The sequence below is a fragment of the Bos taurus genome, chromosome 6 (assembly GCF_002263795.3).
Source record: "Bos taurus isolate L1 Dominette 01449 registration number 42190680 breed Hereford chromosome 6, ARS-UCD2.0, whole genome shotgun sequence".
NCBI lineage: Eukaryota > Metazoa > Chordata > Mammalia > Artiodactyla > Bovidae > Bos > Bos taurus.
The window spans coordinates 89,927,448-89,952,645 of NC_037333.1; the positions used below are offsets into that span (position 1 = coordinate 89,927,448).

At 44.1% G+C, this 25,198-nt stretch overlaps 1 protein-coding gene across 1 annotated transcript in view; it reads left to right on the plus strand.

Moving 5' to 3' along the window:
- Positions 1-25,198, plus strand: part of PARM1 (prostate androgen-regulated mucin-like protein 1) — a 125,824-nt gene that overhangs the window by 79,701 nt on the left and 20,925 nt on the right. The window contains exon 2 of the mRNA NM_001075771.2: positions 771-1,466. Coding sequence (NP_001069239.1) covers positions 771-1,466 — 696 coding nt within the window. The remainder of the gene's footprint in view (positions 1-770; positions 1,467-25,198) is intronic.

Here is a 25,198-nt window from a genome sequence, read left to right on the forward strand (position 1 = left end):
ATGGGATAAATGGAGGTAGGGAAGACAGAAGAAAGGAAACTAATTCCAAAATTTTACAAAATATGAAAAAAAATGGCAAAACAACATGAAAATAAAGACCCCAGGCTCAAATTTGGGAGAACCAGGTCCTAGTCTCAGAAAATATTTCCAAACTTCAGATTCCTTCCTCTTCTCAGCTTTTAATCGGGGCCCTCCCCCTTTCCTCTTTCACAGGAAATGTGCTCACACCTTTATTCGCCTAAGAGGGCAAGCCCATAATCCTTGCATCCCTGTGCCAGGTTGCAGAGCTCAGAACCCTGAAGCAGGGAGCAACCAATCAGTGAGCACCCGTGGCAAGGAAGAGCCAATCAGTGAGCTCCACCAGCTTTGCCCTTCCCCAAACCCATCACATAGGCTGGGCATCCCTGCAGGCCTTGTGGAACAACCCCTTTAACAGTCCAGACAGATTCTCATAAAGTCACTTCGGCAGAGCGTCTCAGTATTTAAGGGCATGACTTCAAGCAAGCACAGACAAGGCTAGTTCAGGCCATGTATTGGCTGAACTTGTGCATACTGACCCACTAATTGCTCCTGCTGAGCTTTCAGGCTGGTTCCTACTGATAGTCACCAAGGGAGAAGAGAGCAATTAGTGGGATGAAAATATTTTTAAAGTCACCTTCACAATTACAGAGGCACAGTGTAAAATGAGAAAGATCTGTGAAAATACTGTAACACAGCCTTGCCGTGCACTTTTTCACACATTAACCACTTTTGTCCTGGCTCTTCTACAGGGCTGAGGCTACAGAGCGTGTCTGCATCCATCCCCTCTACTGATTCTCTTCTGGCAGAGACCACCACACCGACAGCCATCTGGACCAGCTCTCCGCAAAGTCCTCCTGCCTCCCCTACCAGTGGCCCATCCAACAGCTCAGTCCTCCTAGATCCAACACCTGTCCCGACATCTCTACCCACAAAGAACATCTCCACAGAGCCCAGAGAAGAGCAGTCCACCAGCCCTGCCTCCAACTGGGAGGGCACAGACCCTTCACCAACAAGTGGTGGGGTCCACTTAACACCCACGCCTGAGGAACACAGCTCAGACACTCCAGAGGCTGGCGTGCCCACTACAGGATCACAGCCCCCTGCTGAGTCTCCCACACTCACCTCCCCTCAAGGGCCAGCCTCATCGCCCTTACCCCCGTCAACCTCACCACCTGAGGTTCCATCTGCCTCCATCAGCACCAGCCACAGCTCTGCTGAGACCAGCACCGAGCCCACAGGAGCCCCAACCACACCGGAGTCCCACACGGAGGAGCACAGCTCTACTCTCACACCTACTTCACATGCCTCGTCTGAGTCAGTGCCCACAGAGGCCACGCCTCAAGCAACTGTGCCCCCCAAAGTGACCTGTATACTGATAGACATGGAGACCACCACCACCTCCCCTGGGGTGATCATGCAAGAAGTGGAGCATGCGCTAAGTTCAGGTGAGTCTCTGGCTAGAATACGTGTCTTTGACAACACTGAGATACTAAGAATGGTGTTCAGTTAACCAGACACAATGGATTGAATTTGAATTTTGGAGTGCAACACCTGAGCTGAAGTTTAATTTGCAAGAATTTCCACACGTGCAAACTTTACTCTCAGTCCCTTAATAATTTCCCCATGATAGTTCATTAACTCTGGCCAGTCTGTATGATTTGTCTTCACATATGTCACAGGGAATGTAAAGGAATGAGACTGGGTAAGCTAAGGGTTAACAGCTTACTGACTTTGGATGGAGTTTCCTAGGTTTCAATTCCAGCTCCTGACCTTGAGCAAGTCACTTCATCTCTTTGTGCCTTGTTTTTCCTCATCTGTAAAATTGGGATAAAGAAGACTCTATCATACATGGTTCTTATGGAGATTAAATGAAATGACATATGTAAGTGCTTAGAATAGTTCCTGGCAGGGAGAAAAGTACTCAGGAAATGTCAGTTGTTATTATGATTGTGCTCGATGTTTTAATGCCATATTTACCTCATGAAAACAGTCAAAGAAAGTAGAGCGGGGGTGGAGAGAATGCTTGTTATTTCAAGTCACTGATATATTTCATGAGAAAGACAGTAAATTCTATGAAACATCACATTTGTTTTTATTCTTCCAGCCACTCATAAAGTTGGTATTAGTTTTATCTTGATTTTGCAATCTTGGAAATTATGAGAGATTTAGGGTCTTTTCTGAGGTCACATGCATCTGACATTGAAGTGAAATCTGTACCCTTTGGGGTATTGGGCAGGAAAAGGCCTTAGTGGGAACACTTAGCTTCTTGATTAAGAAACAGTGACTTAAGAACAGCCAGAAGGTGAAAGAGAAAATGAAGCTTTAGCTCCTTGCCTTGGTCATCCTGCCAGGGACATAGACTCAGAGGGGAATATTTGTGATTGACTGAGCCAAACAGGACCAGCTAGGGTCAAAGAAACGGTTGTGACTGAGGAGAAATTAACATCTTCTAACAAACAATGAACAACCACTGTGAATGGAAATCTTGGTAAACAGTGAAGCTGGGGAGAAACAGAACTAAGATTGACAAGACATAACTTCTCATAGAAGAGCTCATAGTTTACTAAGGGAAAAAGTCCAGAAGACTTGCAAATTCTTATTTCAAAGGTCCAGCATATACCAGTGAGAGTCCCACCAAGAGTTATAGATATTAATATAATCAAACTGGGATAAAGGAATGAATTACAGAGTTACAGCTGGGGCATAAGAAAGGGGATCGTAATTGCAGAGCTGTCATAAGTCAGGCCTTGGAGGAGAGAAGGGTAAACCAGAACCCAGAAGGCGAATCCTGTAGAATAGACCACCTCAGGAGGGGCACTGACTCGGGCGAGGGACAAGGCTAACTCAAGGTCAACTTCTGGAAGTGAAGGGGATCAATGCTCTGCCCTCTCTCTCCCCTTGCCCTCTGATATACAGCCAGATGCCAAGGATGAGAAGCCTACTGTGGTCCATATAGTTCAGCCTCCTGGAGGGCAGGTCAGAGAGCAAAGTGGAGAAAGGTGGAGAGTGGATCTGGAAAGGCGAAAGGAGGAACTCACAGTTCAAAAATTGCTTCCTCTGTCCCCATTATCATCCTATTTGTACTGCAGCTAGCACTTGGCACATTGCATTTAGATGTGTCCTTTCAAGAATTCATCTGCCAATGCAGGAGACATAAGAGATGTGGGTTCAATCCCTGGGTCAGGAAGATCCCCTGGAGAAGGAAATGGCAACCACTCCAGTATTCTTGCCTGGAGAATCCCATGGACAGAGGAGGCTGGCAGGCTATAGTCCATGGGGTCTCCAAGAGCTGAACTGAAGTGACTTAGCATGCATGCACATTTCTGTCTTGCTCTCTGCCACATCCCCACTTTCTGTCTCATGCTTTCCATGCTCTTCACTGCCATGAACATTTCGAGCCTGGACTTGGTATCTGGATCAGAATGGGTGTTGACTCAGTCCCTAACAAAGGTGCCATCCAAGGACAGGCTTGCAACCTGTGGTCCTGTCTCTTCTCTTTCTTAATTCAGACCTCATCACCTCCAGCATGGCATTGCATCTTCAGTTTTCTAACTAGTCTCCCATTCTCCACTCTCCACTCTCTCCTGTTCTGCCCTCTTCAGGGTACCATGGATGTAACGGACCAATATTCTGAGCACCTACTCTGAGCCTGGCATGCAAGAATTTCCCTAATCTGACACAACCTACTACTTTATTCAAGTCCGTCTTTTTTATAGGGAAGATTATCTAAGACAGACCTGTTCTACTGTTCTGGCTTGTATTTTAGGTCATGTGTCTTGATTTCCTCAACTCACAGACAACAAGGCTCAGATCAGATCAGATCAGATCAGTCGCTCAGTCGTGTCCAAATCTTTGCGACCCCGTGAATCACAGCACGACAGACCTCCCTGTCCATCACCAACTCCCGGAGTTCACTCAGACTCATGTCCATCGAGTCAGTGATGCCATCCAGCCATCTCATCCTCTGTTGTCCCCTTCTCCTCTTGCCCCCAATCCCTCCCAGCATCAGAGTCTTTTCCAATGAGTCAACTCTTCGCATGAGGTGGCCAAAGTACTGGAGTCTCAGCTTTAGCATCATTCCTTCCAAAGAAATCCCAGGGCTGATCTCCTTCAGAATGGACTGGTTGGATCTCCTTGCAGTCCAAGGGACTCTCAAGAGTCTTCCCCAACACCACAGTTCAAAAGCATCAATTCTTCAGCACTCAGCCTTCTTCACAGTCCAACTCTCACATCCATACATGACCACAGGAAAAACCATAGCTTTGACTAGACAAACCTTTGTTGGCAAAGTAATGTCTCTGCTTTTGAATATGCTATCTAGGTTGGTCATAACTTTCCTTCCAAGGAGTAAGCATCTTTTAATTTCATGGCTGCAGTCACCATCTGCAGTGATTTTGGAGCCCCAAAAAATAAAGTCTGACACTGTTTCCACTGTTTCCCCATCTATTTCCCATGAAGTGATGGGACCAGATGCCATAATCTTCGTTTTCTGAATGTTGAGCTTTAAGCCAACTTTTTCACTCTCCTCTTTCACCTTCATCAAGAGGCTTTTTAGTTCCTCTTCACTTTCTGCCATAAGGGTGGTGTCATCTGCATATCTGAGGTTATTGATATTTCTCCCAGCAATCTTGATTCCAGCTTGTGTTTCTTCCAGCCCAGCGTTTCTCATGATGTACTCTGCATATAAGTTAAATAAGCAGGGTGACAATATACAGCCTTGATGTACTCCTTTTCCTATTTGGAACCAGTCTGTTGTTCCATGTCCAGTTCTAACTGTTGCTTCTTGACCTGCATACAGGTTTCTCAAGAGGCAGGTCACGTGGTCTGGTATTCCCATCTCTTGAAGAATTTTCCACAGTTTATTGTGATCCACACAGTCAAAGGCTTTGCCATAGTCAATAAAGCAGAAATAGATGTTTTTCTGGAACTCTCTTGCTTTTTCTATGATCCAGTGGATGTTGGCAATTTGATCTCTGGTTCCTCTGCCTTTTCTAAAACCAGCTTGAACAACAGGAAGTTCACGGTTCACATATTGTTGAAGCCTGGCTTGGAGAATTTTGAGCATTACTTTACTAGCGTGTGAGATGAGTGCAATTGTGCGGTAGTTTGACCATTCTTTGGCATTGCCTTTCTTTGGGATTGGAATGAAAACTGACCTTTTCCAGTCCTGTGGCCACTGCTGAGTTTTCCAAATTTGCTGGCATATTGTGCAGCACTTTCACAGCATCATCTTTCAGGATTTGGAATAGCTCAACTGGAATTCTATCACCTCCACTAGCTTTGTTCGTAGTGATGCTTTCCAAGGCCCACTTGACTACACATTCCAGGATGTCTGGCTCTAGGCCAGTGATCACACCATCGTGATTATCTGGGTCGTGAAGATCTTTTTTTACAGTTCTTCTGTGTATTCTTGCCATCTCTTCCTAATATCTTCTGCTTCTGTTAGGTCCATACCATTTCTGTCCTTTATCGAGCCCATCTTTGCATGAAATGTTCCTTTGGTATCTCTGATTTTCTTGAAGAGATCTCTAGTCTTTCCCATTCTGTTGTTTTCCTCTATTTCTTTGCATTGATCACTGAAGAAGGCTTTCTTATCTCTTCTTGCTCTTCTTTGGAACTCTGCATCCAGATGTTTATATCTTTCCTTTTCTCCTTTGCTTTTCACTTCTCTTCTTTTCACAGCTATTTGTAAAGCCTCCCCAGACAGCCATTTTGCATTCTTGCATTTCTTTTCCATGGGGATGGTCTTGATCCCCGTCTCCTGTACGATGTCATGAACCTCCGTCCATAGTTCATCAGGCACTCTATCTATCAGATCTAATCTCTTAAATCTATTTCTCACTTCCACTGTATAATCATAAGGGATTTGATTTAGATCATATCTGAATGGTCTAGTGGTTTTCCCTACTTTCTTCAATTTAAGTCTGAATTTGGCAATAAGGAGCTCATGGTCTGAGCCACAGTCAGCTCCTTGTCTTGTTTTTGCTGACTGTATAGAGCTTCTCCATCTTTGGCTGCAAAGAATATAATCAATCTGATTTCGGTGTTGACCATCTGGTGATGTCCATGTGTAGAGTCTTCTCTTGTGTTGTTGGAAGAGGGTGTTTGTTATGACCAGTGCATTTTCTTGGCAAAACTCTATTAGTCTTTGCCCTGCTTCATTCCGTATTCCAAGGCCAAATTTGCCTGTTACTCCAGGGGTTTCTTGACTTCCTACTTTTGCATTCCAGTCCCCTATAATGAAAAGGACATGTTTTTTGGGTGTTAGTTCTAAAAGGTCTTGTAGGTCTTCATAGAACCTTTCAACTTCAGCTTCTTCAGCGTTACTGGTTGGTGCATAGACTTGGATTACTGTGATATTGAATGGTTTGCCTTGGAAACGAACAGAGATCATTCTGTCGTTTTTGAGATTGCATCCAACAAGCCTAAGAGACAAAAAAATCAGTAACAGAGCTGGGTCATGCCCCAGAAAGTTATAGTTTTAGGGAATATGATCCCCAGTAGGAACTGCAGAGTGAATGAATGAAAGAATGACTGAATGACTGGAGGAGAGGTGTGGCAAGTGAGAGGAAAATCCCTGAGGACGGTGAGTATACATTTCCTAGACCCAAGGGGGTTTATCCCTTATGACCTATTAAATCAAAGAATATTTATCTTGCATCCACCAGGACCCTATGCTTGATGCAAAGAAGCACTAATAAGTAGAAGACCTGTCCTCTGAGATTTTATAGCTTTGTAGTTGTTCAGTCACCAAGTCGTGTCTGACTCTTTGTGACTCCATGGACTGCAGCACACCAGGCTTCCCTGTCTTCACTATTTCCCAGAGTTTGTTCAGACTCATGTCCACTGAGTCGATAATGCCATCCAACCATCTCATCTTCTGTTGCCCCCTTCTCTTCCTGCCCTCATTCTTTCCCAGCACCAGAGTCTTTTCCATTACATCAGCTCTTTGCATCAGGTGGCCAAAGTATTGGCGCTTCAGCTTCAGCATCAGTCCTTCCAATGAATATTCAAGGTTGATTTCCTTTAGGATTGACTGGTTTTATAGTTTAAGTTAAAAGAACGAGCACAAGTAACACTTAACACCACTCCTTTGTTTCTTTTTTTTTTTAATATAATGCCATTTATTTAGAGCACCTTTCATCTGAAGTGTGGTTAATTATCCTTATTTTATTTACTCCAGTGCAGGAAGCACAATGAGGCTAAGTGACTGCATTTCAGACTCGTTTGTTGACTATGAGGGCTACTCCATTTCTTCTAAGGGATCCTTGCCCACAGTAATAGATATAAATGGTCATCTGACTTAAATTCTCCCATCCCCATTCATTTTAGTTCACTGATTCCTAAAATGTCGATATTCACTCTTGCCGTCTCCTGTTTGACCACTTCCAGTTTACCTTGATTCATGGACCTAACATTCCAGGTTCCTATGCAATACTGTTCTTTTACAGCATCAGACTTTACTTTCACCACCAGACACATGCACAGCTGGGCATCATTTCCTCTTTGGTTTAGCCTCTTCTTTCCTTCTGGAGCTGTTTCTCCATTCTTCTCCTTATTGGACACCTACTGACCTGGGGTTCTCATCTTCCAGTGTCGTATCTTTTTGCTTTTTCATACTGTTGTATACTGTTCATGAGTTGTAGGAGAGGAAGGGAATTGGGACCCAAGGAGAAGACAGGGCAGGGTAGACTGAGGTGCACACACCTGGGTTCCGCAGCTGCAAGCACAGAACTTGCTCTTGTCGAGGTCTCCAGTCCCCTCCACATTGCCACCTCTGGGGGTTAATTCTCAGTCCTGGTATAACCCAGCCTAGCACCGGACATGGATGGCCACTGCCCTTTCTGAAGCACTGTTTCCACTTGCCCTCTGAGACGCCTCTCTCTTGGTTCATCACCTACCTGGCCGGCTGCTGCTTCCTGGTGCCTGTGGCCTTACTTCGCCCCCTCACCTTTCCACACTGGATCACCCCCAGGCCAACACTGCCTTCCTATCCCCCCCAGCCTCTCCACACTCCTTTTCTCCCCACACTCCCCACACTATGACCTCATCCTGCCTCCTGACTGAAATGCCATCCACATGCTGATAACCCAGAGATGTGAAATTCTATCCCTGTTTTCTTTCGATGAACTAAAGACATGTCAACACCCAGCTGTCGATGAACTCATAGTCTCCACTTGGGTGGCTCTTGGGTGGCTCAGATGTCATGTGGATCAGGTGAGCTGCTGATTTTCTCATCCCTCCGTGTGCTCCTGTCTCAGAAACCACGGACTAATCCTAGACTCTTTTCTCACAGACGCTGCATCCGGTCTTTCAGAATTTCCCCTCACACCGCTGTCCTTTCTCACAGGTGGACTTGAACACCCTGTAACTGATCTCTGCTCCCCACATCTTCACCAGAGAGATGCTTTTCAAGACCCAGGACAGATCCTGTCCTCCTTAGCTTTAACACTCTGTTTCCTTGTGCTTTACTTTCATCCTTTTACTTTTATATTGGAGTATGGTTGATTAACAGTGCTGTGGTCGATTCAGGTGCACAGCAGAGTGACTCAGCCACACATATACATGTATCCATTCTCCCCCAAACGCCCTCCCATCCAGGCTGTCACATGACATCAAGCAGAGTTCCCTGTGCTATACAATAGGTACTTACTGCTTATAGCAGCGTGTACATGCCCATCCCGAGCTCCCTAACTATCCCTTCCCCCTACCCTTCCCGGTTGGTAACCATAAATCCATTCTCTAAGTCTGTGAGTCTGTGTCTGTTTTGTAAATAAACTCATTTGTATCATATATTTTTAGATTCTGCATATAAGGGAAGTCATACAATATTTTTCCTCCTCTGACTTCACTCAGTGTGACAATGTCTAGGTCCGTCCATATTGATGCAAATGGCATTATTTCATTCTTTGGGCTTCCGTGGTGGCTTAGATGGTAAAGAACTACCTGGAGTGCAGGAGACCTGGGTTCGATCCTTGGGTCAGGAAGATCCCCTGGAGAAGGGAATGGCAACCCACTTCAGTATTCTTGCCTGAAGAATTCCGTGGACAGAGGAGCCTGGCAGGCTACAGTCTGTGGGGTCACAAAGAGTCGGACACAACTAACAAACACACATACAAAATTCCATAGTACAGATGTAACATATCTTCTTTATCCATTCCTCTGTCAATGGACATTTAGGTTGTTTCATGCCTTGGCTATCGTAAACAGTACTGCAATGAACATGGCGGTGCATGTATCCTTTCAGACCATGTTTTCCACAGATATATGATCAAGAGTGGGACTGCAGGGTCTTATGGTAGCACTATATTTAGCTTTCTAAGGAACCTTCATACTGTTCTCCATAGTGGCTGTGCCTACATTCCATTTTGCTGGGGATGCTTGCACTTTTAAATCAGAGTAAAACCCGAGGTCTGTATCACGTCTGCAGTGATCAAAACGCCCTGAACCTGCCCTGTCTCTCTGCCTTCACCTGCTTCCGCTTTCATCAGCAAGTACACCAGCAATCTTACCGCTTCTTGAACAAATTGCAGACACTATTGCCCCGGGGCCTTTGCACTTACATGTTCCCGTCAAGTCTTTAAAGGCTCCCTCCTTTTCATCAGGAAGGACTTTGTTTAGCTGTCCTCTGCTCAAGAGGCAGATACCTCTTGATACCTCATACCCTGTCTGGAATAGTCATCCCATCAACATGGATCCCTTTACCCTACTTGCCTTTTGATCACTTACCACTTTCTGACATTATCTCATTTATTTAGTGAGTAGGTGTCTGTTTTCTGCCACCAGACTATCAGCTTATGAAAACAAGGATGTTGTTCACAAAGAGGAACATCCCCAACCACTGTAAACGAGTCAATCAGCCAGTACCAGAGAAGCAATTTAATCTCTCTGAGCCTTGGTCTTCTCATCAATAAATGGAATAAACATAGTCTCCAAGTGATGAGGTTATTTAAAAGTTTAGTTGAGACAAGAAATATACAGCATAGTGGCTGTTGAGCCATGGCTCAGCTGATGCCTGTGCTTGTTATTTTACTATTATTTACCACTATCAACAGCATGATTATTGTTATTATTCTGCTGTTGTGATTACTATTATCATTGTTACTGTCTTCATCATAATGAAGGATGATATTATCTTCAACAAAGTCTTATTGAACTTTCACTGGGAATCAGGCCTCTGGCTAGGCAGTGGGAATTTGGTGGTGAATGAAACAGTCACCCACCTTGTGGAGTTTACAGTGTTGTATGTACATAGCATGGCAGGTAGCCTAAGTCTGGTTGATCCTAGGATGTGTGGAGGAAGACACTGCCGAAGAAGAGGAAAGAAGATTTTAGGACCACTGTAGCAGGATGAGACAACTGACTTTACTTGATGAGCCACTGATGGTCACCAAAGGCTTTGGATCAGGGGAAGAAACTGTTGAGCATTATACTTTAAGAGTCCTCTCCCACTATTGGTGGGAATGCAAACTAGTACAGCCACTATGGAGAACAGTGTGGAGATTCCTTAAAAAACTGGAAATAGAACTGCCATACAACCCAGCAATCCCACTGCTGGGCATACACACCAAGGAAACCAGAATCGAAACAGACACGTGTACCCCAATGTTCACTGAAGCACTGTTTATAATAGCCAGGACATGGAAGCAACCTAGATGTCCATCAGCAGACGAATGGATAAGAAAGCTGTGGTACATATACACAATGGAGTATTACTCAGCCATTAAAAAGAATACATTTGAATCAGTTCTAATGAGGTGGATGAAACTGGAGCCTATTATACAGAGTGAAGTAAGCCAGAAAGAAAAACACCAATACAGTATACTAACGCATATATATGGATTTTAGAAAGATGGTAATGATAACCCTGTATGCAAGACAGCAAAAGAGACACAGATGTATAGAACAGTCTTTTGGACTCTGTGGGAGAGGGCGAGGGTGAGATGATTTGGGAGAATGGCATTGAAACATGTATAGTATCATATGTGAAACGGATCACCAGTCCAGGTTCCTGCACCCATGATACAGGATGCTCGGGGCTGGTGCACTGGGATGACCCAGAGGGATGGTATGGGGAGGGAGGTGGGAGGAGGCTCCAGGATGGGGAACACGTGTGCACCCGTGGCGGATTCATGTCGATGTATGGCAAAACCAATACAATATTGTAAAGTAATTAGCCTCCAATTAAAATAAATAAATTAAAAAAAAAAAAGAGTATCCAACTGGTAGGAGTACATATATGTAAATTGCAGGGAGTTCAGGACTGGAAACTTGTAGACCAGTTTATACCTGGGTTCTGGTTTGCCATTGACACTGACATACTATATTAGTCACTACTCTGGCTTTAAGGGCTCTTCACTATAAAGTGAATACAAGAGAGACAGTCTTTCAGGGGTTGTGTATGTGTATGTGTGTGGGTTTTTTGGGTTTTTTTTTTGGCTTACCATACCATGAAAATTGTTTATTAGAATCATCCTAAGCAGAGGAAATGAGATTCACATTCATATGAAGTTTACTGAGAATTTGCATATTTCAAAAATGGGCTAGTGATTCACACAGGTTATCTTCAGAACATTCAGAATCTTCATCTTATCTTCAGAACATTCCAGTGAAGTGAGCTGGATGGTATCTGTTCCTTTTTTTTCAAGATTTATTTGTTTATGTATTGGCATGGTTGGTCTTTGTTGTTGCACACAGGCTTTTCTAGTGGCAGCAAGCGGGGCTACTCTCTGGTTGCCGTGCTAGGGCTTCTCACTGCAGTGGCTTCTCTTGTTGGGAAGCACGGGCTCTAAAGCACCGGTTCAGTAGCTGTGGCGCACAGGCCTTGTTGCTCCACCACATGTGGGATCTTCCCAGACCAGGAATCAAACCGGTGTCCCTTGCATTGCAAAGAGGATTCTTAACCACTAGACCACCAGGGAAGCCTGGTATCTGTTCTATACGTGATTAAATTGGCCAGAGAGGTTAAATGACTTAAGTTTTGACTTGAGTGACTTGGCCAGGATTCAAATTAATTCTTCTGAGGGACCCTAAGTCTTCCTTCCACCATACCCATCCTACTTGAATTCATAGAAATGAAAAGGTTGTAAGGATCCATGGCCTCCAGACCTGCTGTGAAAATGAGCCACATGAGATGTCAAATGCCCGGTGCCGCCAGCTGGGCCTGAGGGGCAGGGCTGCCAGATGGGAGGAGAAGCCCATGGCAGCTGCAGCCATCCCAAAGCAGCTGTGCAGACAGAACAAGTTTTCAGTTTTGTCTTTCAGTTTTTGTTTGGCTTTTGAAGGAAAAGAGAGATGTGGTGTGTTGTGTATGGGTCATCTTGTGTTACTAAATCAGAGTTCTTCAAGGGTGAAGACTGGGCCTGCGATGAGTTTGTGATGTCCTGAACTAGATTGAGTGGTGCCATGCAAAAGCTTGAGAGGCAAACTGATATCGCACACAAAATTATACTCAAATCAGCCCTAATTCCTGCAAATGCAAAATTTCAAATTATACTCACTGTGCTTGTTGCAGACTGGATGTTCTCTTTTGTCTGTAAAATCCAGGTGGCCACTGGTCTTAGTCCGTCCTACGCTTTCCATTACAAAGAGAAGGACTCCTAAATGTGAAACCTTTGAACTTTAAATTGCTAATCTGACTCTGTATCTATTAATTACAAACTGTGCTAATAAATACCCTGAAAGAAAGGGCACCAGGCAGGCACAGATATCTAATCCTCTCTGCATCTATACCTATGCAGGAGTTTCAGCTGTCAAAACACCTCCTTATTCCAGGCTAACTCTTAGGATGAAAACAGATTTGAAAAACGAATTAACTCCTAGAAAAGGGGGAAGAATCATTTTTAAAGTATACATAGAAAAATTCTAGGGATAAAAAAATATATCTTATAGTAAGTTAATGACCAGTATATTTAGATGATATATTCAAAATATATAAGGGAGGGATGATGATTTAACAAACAAACATAAAATAATGTTAAACATTTATTGATCAGATTCTTTCAGACTGCTCAGAATGCATCAGGGAACAATAATCCTAAAAAAGTATTGTATCTACCTTAGGCTCAGTTTTACAAATATTAAATCATGGTACGTGCCCAGGCCTGGTGAATGGCACCAACATATTTTACTTCAATCCTCCATCACCGAATCCTGTTGGTTAGAACTCTTAATAGGTCCCAAGTTCATCCACTTCTCTCACTCTCATTTCCATGTCAAAGCTCCTGTAATCCCCCTGTGATAGCCCCTGACTGGTCCATTCATGTCCTCTCCTGCACCAATCTACCATCTTGCTGGTTCTCCACATAGAAGCCAGAATGATAATTAAACACAAGTCTGATCAAAACATGTATAAACTCACTATTACCAACATCCCAGCCCCTCTGGGGCATCCACTGCTCTTAGGATGAAATCTACAAGCCCACAGAGCCCCAGCAGAGGTAGGGCTCTGCCCACGAAGCCTGCCTCATCTCAACGCCTACCCCTCCATCTCTCCATCTCCCATGCCACCTCTCTCCTGGTTCCATGTACCTGTGACTCTCCCTCTTGTCACAGGGCCTTTCTTAGCCTGGATGCTTCTACCTGGAACCTTCCCACAACATGTCATCATTTCACCCAGTGAATTCCAATTCACTCCTCAGGTCTAGGCTCAAACATCACCTGTTCAGGAAGTCTCTGCTGGGGCCCCCAGTCCAGCTCTGGACTATCACAAATTCAGTTGTTACAAACTCACAATTCAGTTCTTTGCAGTGTGCTTATACATTTATTTGTGTGGCTCTTTGTTCACAGCTTACACTGCTTTTTCAGGTACATGATGGGATGGGTGTTGTCTATTTGGGCTTACAAATATATCCCCAGCACCTAATAGTATCTGGCTCAGAGCAGATGCACAATAAATGTTTGATGAATGAGTAAATGAATGGCTTTTAATGACTAAATACCAAGCTTTAGACAATAAAGATGTATATTCACCTCACCTCATAAGTTCTAAACTTTGAATTGAAAATGAAGAGAAATTAAACATTTTTACGTTATCTTAATCTGTTTTGTCTACTACGACAAAAATATCATAAACTGGGTGATTTAACCACAAATATTTATTTCTCACAGTTCTAGAGGCTAGGAAGTTCAAGATCAAAGCACCAGCATTCCTAGTTCAGAGCTGGTGACTTACTGCTGTGTTATCCCACGGTAAAAGGGGTAAGGGCACTCTCTGAGGTCTGTTTCATAAGGACACTAATCCCTTTCATGAGGGTTCAACCCTCATGACATAAGAACCTCCCAAAGGCCTCGCCTCTTAATACCATCACATTGCAGGTTAGGACTGTAACATATAAATTTGGAGGGTACATATAAATTTTGGGATCCTGAAGACCTGAGCACACCCCTCTAATACACCATCATCATTGTTGTTCCATCACTAAGTCACGTTCGACTCTGGCCCCATGAACTGTACCCCACCAAGCTCCTCTGTCCTCCACTATATCCCAGAGTTTTCTCAGATTCATGTCCATTGAGTCAGTGATGGTATCTAACCATTTCATCTTATGCTGTCCCCTTCTCTTTTTTCCTTCAATCTTTCCCAGCATCAGGGTCTTTTCCAATGAGTTGGCTCTTCGCATCAGGTGGCCAAAGTATTGAAGCTTCAGCTTAACATCAGTCCTTCCAATGAATAGTCAGAGTCAATTTCCTTTAGGATTGACTGGTTTGATCTTCCTACAGTCCAAGGGACTCTCAAAAGTCTTCTCTACACACAATTCAAAAGCGTCAGTTCTTCAGTGCTCAGCCTTCTGTTTGCTCCAACTCTCACATCTGTACATAACTACTGGAAAAACCACAGCTTTGACTATATGGACCTTTGTTGGCAAAGTGATGTCTCTGCTTTTTAATACATTGTCTAGGTTTGTCATATATTTTCTTGGTCTCCAAAATCACTGTGGAAGGTGACTGCAGCCATGAAATTAAAAGACACTTGCTCCTTGGAAGGAAAGCTATGACCATCATTTTAGACGTCTGAAGGGCTGTCTACCACCATATGGGATTCTACCCACCCCATTCCTACCATGCTTCTCTTTTCCCATCATGCTGGCTCCTGTCTTTGGTCCCTGTGGACTGCAAGGCTAACAAGAGTATGAACTGGTATAAGCCCTCACTCACATTTTTTTCTTTTGTACCCAATTCTTTACACTTAAGCTAAACCCCTAAGCTTGCTAACACTCATACACTCCCATAAGGAGCTCTAACTGTCAGATAATATTTTAGATTTAAAAATATTCTGAACTCTACTACTTTTATTTCTCCTTTGGTTTACTTTTAATTTTTATTTTTTTAACCCCCAAAACATTTTGTATTGGGGTACAATCAATTAACAATGTGGGAGTTTTAGGTGAACAGCAAAGGGACTCAGTCATACGTATACATGTATCCATTCTCCTCCCAACCCCCCTCCCATCCAGGCTACCACATAACATTGAGCAGAGTTCCATGGTCTATACAATAGGTCTTTGTTGGTTATCCATTTTAAATATAGCACCGTGTACATGACCTTCCCAAAGTCCCTAACTATCCCTTCCCTTCCCCGCCCCCAGCATCCTTTGTTTACTTTTGCTACCTAAATCTTAATCTGGCTTTAAAATATTTACAAAACATCCTTTGAAAAATCTATGGCAAGATAATAAAATCAGCTAGTTACCACTGATGTTATCTAGTAGCAATGTAACCCCATCATATTATTTTAATTGTCTCAGTACCACCTTTCATTACATTTGGAAAGTTTGCTCCATGGAACACTTTCTTTCTTTCTGCTTCAAATATGTTCATCAGTCACATGTGACTAAATGACTAAGTGATTTTGGAAATGCTTCACTGAGGACATGGGATTTAGCTTATAAGCACAGCTGATATCATAAATGAATCTATGGCTTGTTGGCTCATTGGGAAAACTTGTTGGAATATACCTGATTCCACATCCAGACTGAACTCTTACTGTAATCTTCTGAATCAAAGGAGCATGTTTTTTGGTTACAGAATGCTAACAGGAACGTGAGACTAGATCAGCACTAATCCACTGTCTTCATCAGAAAATGTTCTACAACTCCCACCCTGGTGTGTTGAGTCAGGAATATTGCATTCGGAGAACACATGATGGATGCTAAGTTGACATTGTCCTCAGCATGCCTTGCTTCTCAGGTCCTCGGAAAGAAAAATACTGGCCAGCAAGAGACAGCATTTTATTCTACAGTATCTTGCTTTTGTCATCAGACCCACAGCCTTCAGGGATAGAATGCAAGCTCCAAACCCTAAGGTGAACTTAGGTTAAAGTCATAAATCTCAGTACGTCCATGGAAATGGGCCATCAGAAACGTTTTGCCATACTTTTGTTTGGTGAAATTATGAGGTCATTTCCTAGCCAAGCTCTAGAAGGGTAAAAATGTTACCCATAGTACAAACTTTGGCATCAGACTGCCTGGTTCAGCTCTCACCAATGCCATTGACTAAATGGAAGACCTGAAGTTTATTCATCACTGAGTATCACGTTTTCTCATCTATACAATGAAGGTATAATAGCGCTCACCTTATAGGATTCTTTTTAGGATTAAATGAGACAAGTATACGAAGAGTCTCGTACATAGTTAACACGAAATCAGTGTTAGCTATTATTATTATTACAGTTGGGGGTCTTATTCTCAGTGTGGATACCAAAAAGAGTTTGACTCTTCTAGACTTTGACTTTTTTTTAACTTGAAAAAATAAAATGTTTGTAAAAACACCTCGAGATTCCCCAAGAGGATTATTACTATAAATATTAGGTAGTCAAGATCCATTTAAGCACCTGTTTATAACACAGTTCAGAAAAGGATAATCCACAAAGTGTGAAAGAGAAAAGTAACGATGTTCACACTGGAAATTAGTAGTTCTTTCATGAAACTTGGGAAATCCAAAGTAAAGAGGTAAAGAGTACAAACAACTAGAGATTTCTAGCTGGGAGAAGATAAATCATGGAGAAGAAAGGACACAGAAGCTGAGCTTGAAGGATTTTTTCCCAGGCTCCACTTCCACCCGATGGTGGAGGATTAAGACCTAGAGCATGCCTTCTTTGCTTAACTGGCGTCAAAGTTTGCAAATTACTTTCTTGGCAGCCTGAATCTGGGAGAAATTAAAACTTGGTAAAATACAATCTCCAAAAGCAGGTTCCTACCTGGCTTTAGTGATTAATTACATGGAGGCAAAGCTAAATTAACTAATGGTTCCAGAGAGATCCTCAAGTTCTTGGGCTGCAGTAACTATACTGATGTCACTGCCCTTGGTCAAGGTGTTGAGACAGGTGACCTGAAACTGACTCTCTGCTTCCCAGCCAAGAGTCATTTTTCCATGACAGACTGGCATACTATTTGGCAAACAGGGTTAGAGCTCTGTCTTGGGCCCTGAGAAGCTCCTCCCTTCCTTCTTGATGCATCCTTGGAACCAAGAAAATGTCAGTGTGGAAAGTCTTATTTGCCAAGGCTAGGGAGTCTCAAAGGGATCTGAGCCTTCACCTGCAGACTAGATGAATCTCAAAAAGGGCATATACAAATTTCCTGGCTTATTTTTCTCTTCAGTATGGTTTTATCTGGAGAAGGAAATGGCAACCCACTCCAGTATTCTTGCGTGCAGAATCTCATGGACAGAGGAGCCGGGCAGGCTACCGTCCCTGGGTCGCAAGAGTCAGACACGACTGAGTGACTACACCACTACCACCATTGTTTCATCTGTGGTCATGTCTCATTTTCATCGCTGGAATGCTAAAGAGATAGAACAACCCAAACGTTTTTCAGTTTTCATGGAGATAAATGGCACCTGCATCACATGATTTGCCCCTCTACGTGGGGCATCTGTAAAAGGGTGACTTCAGAGAGGAGATCCTCAACTTGGCCCCTAAGTTGGAAGTCAGAGGCCACAGCTGACTTCTCAGCCTGCCTGCTGCCACGCAGCTAGTGGTCTCCAGGTGGAAAACTCCCAGGTTTTCAGGGCGCCCAGTATCTCTTTGATCCTCTCAAGGCTAATTGCATTAAAGATAGCAGATAGCAGAGAGATATCAGGATCTATTTACCTCTTTCTAACATGACCCCTCAGTAGAAATATCTTGGTCCTTCAGTCAAGAAACTTGATGACCCAACATGATACAGCTCACTTGCTCACACTACAGATCAGAATTTTCACAAGAGGAGAAGGAAACTTCTCCTCATCCACGACAAACAATAAAGGGGACTCTCTGATCTTTTTTTTTAAATGAATCTCTAGAAATCTCTCCCATCCCAGTCCCTCAAAGATGACTCAGAGCCGAGATCCCCATCATGTCAAGGTGTGGTCCTCTCAGCCCAGTAGAAGCTATAATTCAGCTCCAGCTGAATTATCTTTAGTAAATCAAGCTTGAGGCTGGTGCACTGGGACGACCCAGAGGGATGGTATGCGGAGGGAGGAGGGAGGAGGGTTCAGGATGGGGAACACATGTATACCTGTGGTGGATTCATTTCGATATTTGGCAAAACTAATACAATATTTTAAAGTTTAAAAATAAAATAAAATTTAAAAAAAATAAAAGAGTAATGATAGGCTTATAAAAGGCTTCCCATGTGGCCCTAGTGGTAAAGAATCTGCCCGCCAATGTAGGAGATGTAAGAGATTCGGGTTCAATCCCTGGCTCAGGAAGATCTCCTGGAGGAGGGCATGACAACCCACTCCAGTATTCTTGCCTGGAGAATCCCCATGAACAGAGGAGCCTGGCAGGCTACAATCTATAGCATTGCAGAGTCAGACATGACTGAGGAACTTAGGCAGGCTTATAAAACCAGGCACTGAGAATCTGTCCTGCAGGAGAGAACGAGAAGCAGAGACTGACATGTTTAGGGATAGACGTCAGGGCTTAGTTCCTGGCTTCAGGGTTGTTAATGGGTAAGACACGCCCAGAGACTGAGACCTTTGTACTGTACTTCATGATGGACAAAGCATTTTAAATACACTAATTTGTAAAAGTGCTCTGAGAGCAAAGCGAGTGATTCATCAAAGCTGGGCACACAGTAAACATCAGCTGTGTGAATGATTGAATGAATTGCCACTTTACAGGGAGAGACAGGGCCACAGACACAATATGGAGGCAGGGAGCCATGAAGCAACTTGCTCCTGACTCTTCAGCTAGCGTGTGTATAAAGCCAGTCTTCCAACCCAGGTCTTCTGGTCGCAGAAATAAGTTTGGGAAATCCAGCCTCAAGGGTAGAATTCCATTTCTGCACAGTAACCAGATGAATAGGTTTTTATTAACTGCTTTTGCTAAAATCCTAAGTGGAAATGCCCACACGGCTCTGTCCAGCTCGGTGCCCGGCACAGGGTAGCAGGGAAGGAACAGGTGCCTGCCATGACTTCTGTGACCATGGTTGTTTTTCTTAATGCTTTTATTTACTGCTTTTGGCATAATACTAGAGATGTCCCCTGAGAACTGTTGTTAAGTCAAGACTGAATTCAGCCTTTAAGACGAGACTGTTAATAACATTCAGATGGAGGGGTCACCCCTGTTTCGGGAAGAAGGCTCACTCCCTGTGGGCTTCTTTTGGTCTGGGGAGTGCCGAGTGAGAGGAATGCTCCCTGATGTAGTACTCATGGCAAGCTGCTGTGTGGTGATGAGCTTTCCCTGATGCTGTGGGGAAGGAGGAAGAGGACCACTGTTTGCTCTTCTTAGAAACCCAGCCTAGTTCACATGACAGGTGTCAAAGGCGAGCTGGGGTCAGGCGACCTAATCAGGTAGTTATAACAAAGAGGCTTCATTTGTGTTGGGAAAGATTGTAATTGCAAGTGAAATGAAGACACTTTAAAACTATGGTCACCAGGACCTGTGCCGACTTGTGTGCCCTGGCTGGCATTAATTACAAACCTGCACTCCCTGCATCCTTCAAGCACAGCTGACATGCCTGCAGGAGAGAGAAATGAAGGAAAGAGAAACGCGCACTTGCTCGGGCAAATGCAAATCTTTTATTATCTCAACAGAGAGTCATGTTTCTTGTATACATTTTTTTAACTATATTCTATCCAAGTGGGTAAGATACTTTTTATTTTTTTTCCAATTTAATTTTAATTTTATTTTATTTTTAAACTTTACAATATTGTATTAGTTTTGCCAAACATCGAAATGAATCTGCCACAGGTATACCTGTGTACTTTTTAAAATTGGAGTATAGTTGTTTTCCAACGTTGTGTTAGTTTCTGCTGTACAACTAAGTGAATCAGCCTTATGTATACATATACACCCTCCCTCTTGGGCCTCCCTCTCACCCCTGCATTCCACCCCTCTGGGTCATCACTCAGCACCAAGCTGAGCTCCCCGTGCTATATAGCAGTGTCCCACTAGCTCATTATTTTACACACGGTAGTGTATATTTTAGACAAAAATAAAGCCAGTCCCTAAACCAGGGCTTCTGATTACAGGAAGTAGAAAAATACAGGTATTAGGGATCCTGCCCCAAAGTTTGAATCCCAAGTCTGTCCACTGATCATTTCTGCAAACTAACTAGCTTTTAGGAGAAAGTATAAACATGAAGGCAATGGCACCCCACTCCAGTACTCTTTCCTGGAAAATCCTATGGACAGAGGAGCCTGGTGGGCTGCAGTCCGTGGGGTTGCTAAGAGTCGGACATGACTGAGCGACTTCACTTTCACTTTTCACTTTCATGCATTGAAGGAAATGGCAACCCACTCCAGTGTTCTTGCCTGGAGAATCCCAGGGATGGGGGAGCCTGGTGGGCTGCCGTCTATGGGGTCGCACAGAGTTGGCCACGACTGAAGTGACTTAGCACAGCATAAACATGAAGTAAATGATTCCAATTGGGCTCATATTTGACCAATTTTGATAAAGTTCACCTCTGTCACTCTGTGTGATGAATTGACTGAGTAGTAACTTAATGATTTAAAGCTACAAGAGGAAGGGTGCAGCGGAGAGGACTGAGACAAACTTAGATTGTGCTAATTAAAAGCAATTCTGTGGCATATTTGCATGCAAGCTCTATGCCTTATAAGGGAGTTTTAATTTGGTATCATAGCTACTTACAAAGTTCAGTTTAACAAATAACTACACTTTAGAAGAATCAGTTCTTTTATGAGTTACTTACTTTGGGTCTAGACAAAGAAGTACACTTGGTATCCTTAGCTTTTAACGGACTTTCAGTGCAGAGAGTTTGCAGAACATGTTCACAGAAAGCTATGAGTCTAACAGTGTATTTCACATGTCTTTATCTTAGATATATACGCATACCTACCCACAGCTATACCTGTCACCATTACAGACTAGAATAAGTTTGTGGACTTGTGCCGTACAAAGGGAAAGATCAAACATCTAGAAAAGGAGGGTTCAAGATGAGCAGACATCATTGGGAGTGATTTGCAAGACCACGTTGGACTTGAAAAGATTCTTGCGAATCCTGCCTCTGGCCAGAGTACTCCCATGGTTCCCACCCTCTCCACTGTCGAGTCCAAACAGCACATCTGGCTTTCAGAACTCTCCACAGTCTGGTCCTGAGTACCTAGCCACTTCATGGTCCCTTTTCATTTCCATCACACCCACTTATGCTGACGGCAGCCTTAGTTTTGTCACCTCTGTAAGTTGTGTGACCTTGGGTAAGATACCTCTCTCCTCCATTCCCTCAATATCTCAGTCTCCTAACCCATAATGTGAAGTGACCAGGCTCACAACAGTCCCCTTCATTCATGCCCCTGTGCAAAGCACATCCTCCCACGTGACCCTACCAACAGAGCCACAAAGTGGAAAGGACATGGATTATCCCAGTTTCAGGTGAGGACACCGGTTAAGGTGCTTCTATCTTCAAAATAAAAGTGTGGTCACTCAATTGTGTCTGACTCTTTGCGACCCCATGGGCTGTAGCCCACCACGTTCCTCTGTCCATGGAATTCTCTAGGCAAGAATCCTGGAGTGAGTTGCCATTCCCTTCTCCAGGGGATCTTCCCAACCCAGGGACTGAACCCAGCCCTCCCTCATTGCAGGCAGATTCTTTACCATCTGATCCACCAGGGAAGCCCTCTGTCTCCAAACTCAGTGCTAATCCTTCAGGCCTGAAATGTTAGGTGTCTGTCTCCATCTAGCTGGTTCTTGCCTCAAACCTTCAATATTGTCTGTCCCAGTCCTGCCCACCCTTTAGAGAACAGTTTCTCTCCCTCCTCTGCCCTATGCCTGCTGTTAGAGACACACATCCTCCCCCAAGTCAGAGGCAGAAATACAGAGTTTGCTGCCACCCACCTCCCACTTTAAGTACCCACCTGTTTGTCCATCCCATGCTACACTCCCCTGTGAGGTCCCCAGACTCTTGTCTCCACAACTGGGTGGTGAAACCTCAGATCCCTGCCTGTTATGTCTTTCTATTGGCACCGTCATAGCCCAAGAGAAGCCCGGGGAGCCCCATCAGGAGATTGGTTTGTAGCTTGTGGGACTGGTTTGAGGTCAGAGGGAGATAAGCTTCATTTCCTCTAGTATGGGATAGAGTAGGAAGAAACACAGGGGTAAAATTCTAGCAGAATTCAAGGCCAGAAGTCAAAGCGACCTTCAATAATGTAAAATTAGGATCTGCCTAGATTACAGTGTCCAAAAATGGAGATTTTTCCTTTTCACGTTTTCTCCCCCATATCACAACCTACACGCACACGCATGCGTGCACACACCCACAGGCACAGGACCAAAGCAGATCGCAGCCCCCGCCTACCCTGTGGTGGTGCCTATTCTGCAGTGTAAGCTTTAGGTGACACTCCCAGTAGAGTTCTGGACCACAGCACACACTAGAAACTGATGACCTAGCCCTTCTTGGGCTGCTGTTCTGACTGGTGTCTGCTCCTCACTGATCCTTCTCCCCATTAACCAGAATCATTGAGCTTCAGTTCATCTCCACCAGGACCCATATGAGGACCCAAACTCCCACATGGCCCAGAGTTGGGCCCTGATTCCTAGACAGCCAACAGAAGGCAGACAGAGAATGGGCCAGAGCAGCAGATTTTATTTGCAAGTGGACTCGGATCTAACATGCTTCTCCTGCAATGCAAGAGACTTGAGTTGGATCCCTGGGTTGGGAATATCCTCTGGACAAGGAAATGGCAATCCACTCCAGAATTCTTTCTTGGGAAATCTCATAGGCAGAGGAACCTAGTGGGCTACGGTCCATGGGGTCACAAAGAGTCAGACTTGACTGAGTAACTAACACTTTCTATTTCACGTTGGGATCTGATACTAGGGTCCAGATGGCAGGAGAACCCAGCAGGTAATAGTGTGGACTCGGGAGCCAGTCCCTGTATCCCAGTCCCTCTAATTACCAACCATGGGCTTTGGGCCCTTAACTTCTCTGTGCCTCAGTTTCCTCATCTGTAAAATGGAGATAACAAGAGGACCCACCACACATAGTTCTTGTGAGGATTGCTTGAATCGAAATATGTGACGTTTATAGAGCAATCCTGGCACAGAGTAAGTGTTGGTTGTCGTAATTTGTATTCTTGTTGTTTATTACTCTTACCCTTGTTGTTTGGAGGAAGGAGTTGTGACATGAGACTGTTACTGTAAAGTGGGGAGAGCCCTTCCCTAGTGCAATAAAGGGAGATTTGGGCACATCCAGAGGTCAGCCCTCCAGTTCCTTTCCTTACCAGCTGCCCACTTCTGTCCTCCAGCTCGTGGGCAGACACGTTCTTTTCAAGAAGAATTCATCTGAGACAGAATGTTCCTTTCCTCTTGGTGGCTTTAACTGAAGGAGTCACCACACACTCTGAAGTGGCCACCCGCTCCTCTTGTTCATTTCTTACCTATTCTCTAGACCAGGAAAAGGAAAGAAAAGATCAAGAACACTGAAAAACAGTCGAGAGATTTGTTAAAGACTTGTCAAAATAGATCAGACACACACACTCATACCCAAGATCCTGACCAAAGCACTTACACATGCATTCGAAACAAGCTAACTGATGAATTTCCAAGGAGAATGTAGTTCAGGAGTCATCCACAAATAGCAGAAGACACACCTTCTTTTGTCACACTAGAAACATCCCACTGTCATCTCCTTTGCCCCCTGGTGCTGTCAGAGCAATTGCAACTTTTTGGAGGAACCTAGGAAAACTCTTTCTTTCAGAGGTCATTTGAGTTCATGTCATCACATCCTAATATTCTCATTTCTGGATATGATTAGCAGGTATCCTGCCAAGAGGTCAGATGAACTGTTTCTTTCATGCTTAAAATAGGAGAAATAAAGGAACCCCCTAAATGAGAAGAGCCCCCTCGGATGAGGACATCTGAGGTTTGGGAATATTGCTAAGCCCGGGAAGACAGGAGAGCACCTTTAGGACAAGTGACAGGGAAGTAGGCTGGACAGAGCTCCTTCTGTGTGTGCAGGACTCCCTGTGTCTGCGAAGGACTAGATGGAATATAATAAAAAGAGGCAGGTGTTGGGAGAGAGAGCCCTTAAAATGATGCCATAGTTTATTCCAGGACTTCACAGGCACAGGACAGAGTCAAATAAGACAAGTGATGCCCTTCAGGAAAGCCTGTCTTTCGGTAGTCCGCTCAAAGTCTGACCAGGAGCATGGCTTTGTGGGATTTTGCTTTGGCTATTTCAAGGATATAATCGGATTCTATTCAGACAGATATTTCTAAAATAACTCCTCCTGCTCAGTCATCCCTGGGGACTCACAAGCACATGCTGTGGTGGTTGGACCACAGCTGTAGTCATGGGAGTAGCCTCTCAGGAGAGACCCAGAGCACAAGGTTCCAAGATGGATGGGTGGGGAGACTGCTGTTCAAGAACTTTCTCAGCACAGTGACTGGGCTCAAAAACTGCCAGTTATCTTTTTTCTTTGTCCATATTACGTTTAATTATTCAACATTTTAAAAAATTAATTAAACACCCACAGTGGGCTAGAAGCTGCCTGGTGCTGAGAATTCAGGGATGTGGCAGAAGAGACGCAGGATGTATGTGAGAGTCTGTCTGGGTAAAATCGCAAACACAACACAGAGTGTTTACGAGAAGCAGATACAAAGAACCGAGGACGTACAACAGCACTTCAACTTGCTCGGGGGTGTCAGGAAAGCTTCCCAGAAGGGCTGATGTGTAGTTGTCATGAGGAAAGCGTAGGAGTTGACCAAGCTGAAAAAAGGGTGGAGATGTAACCAGTA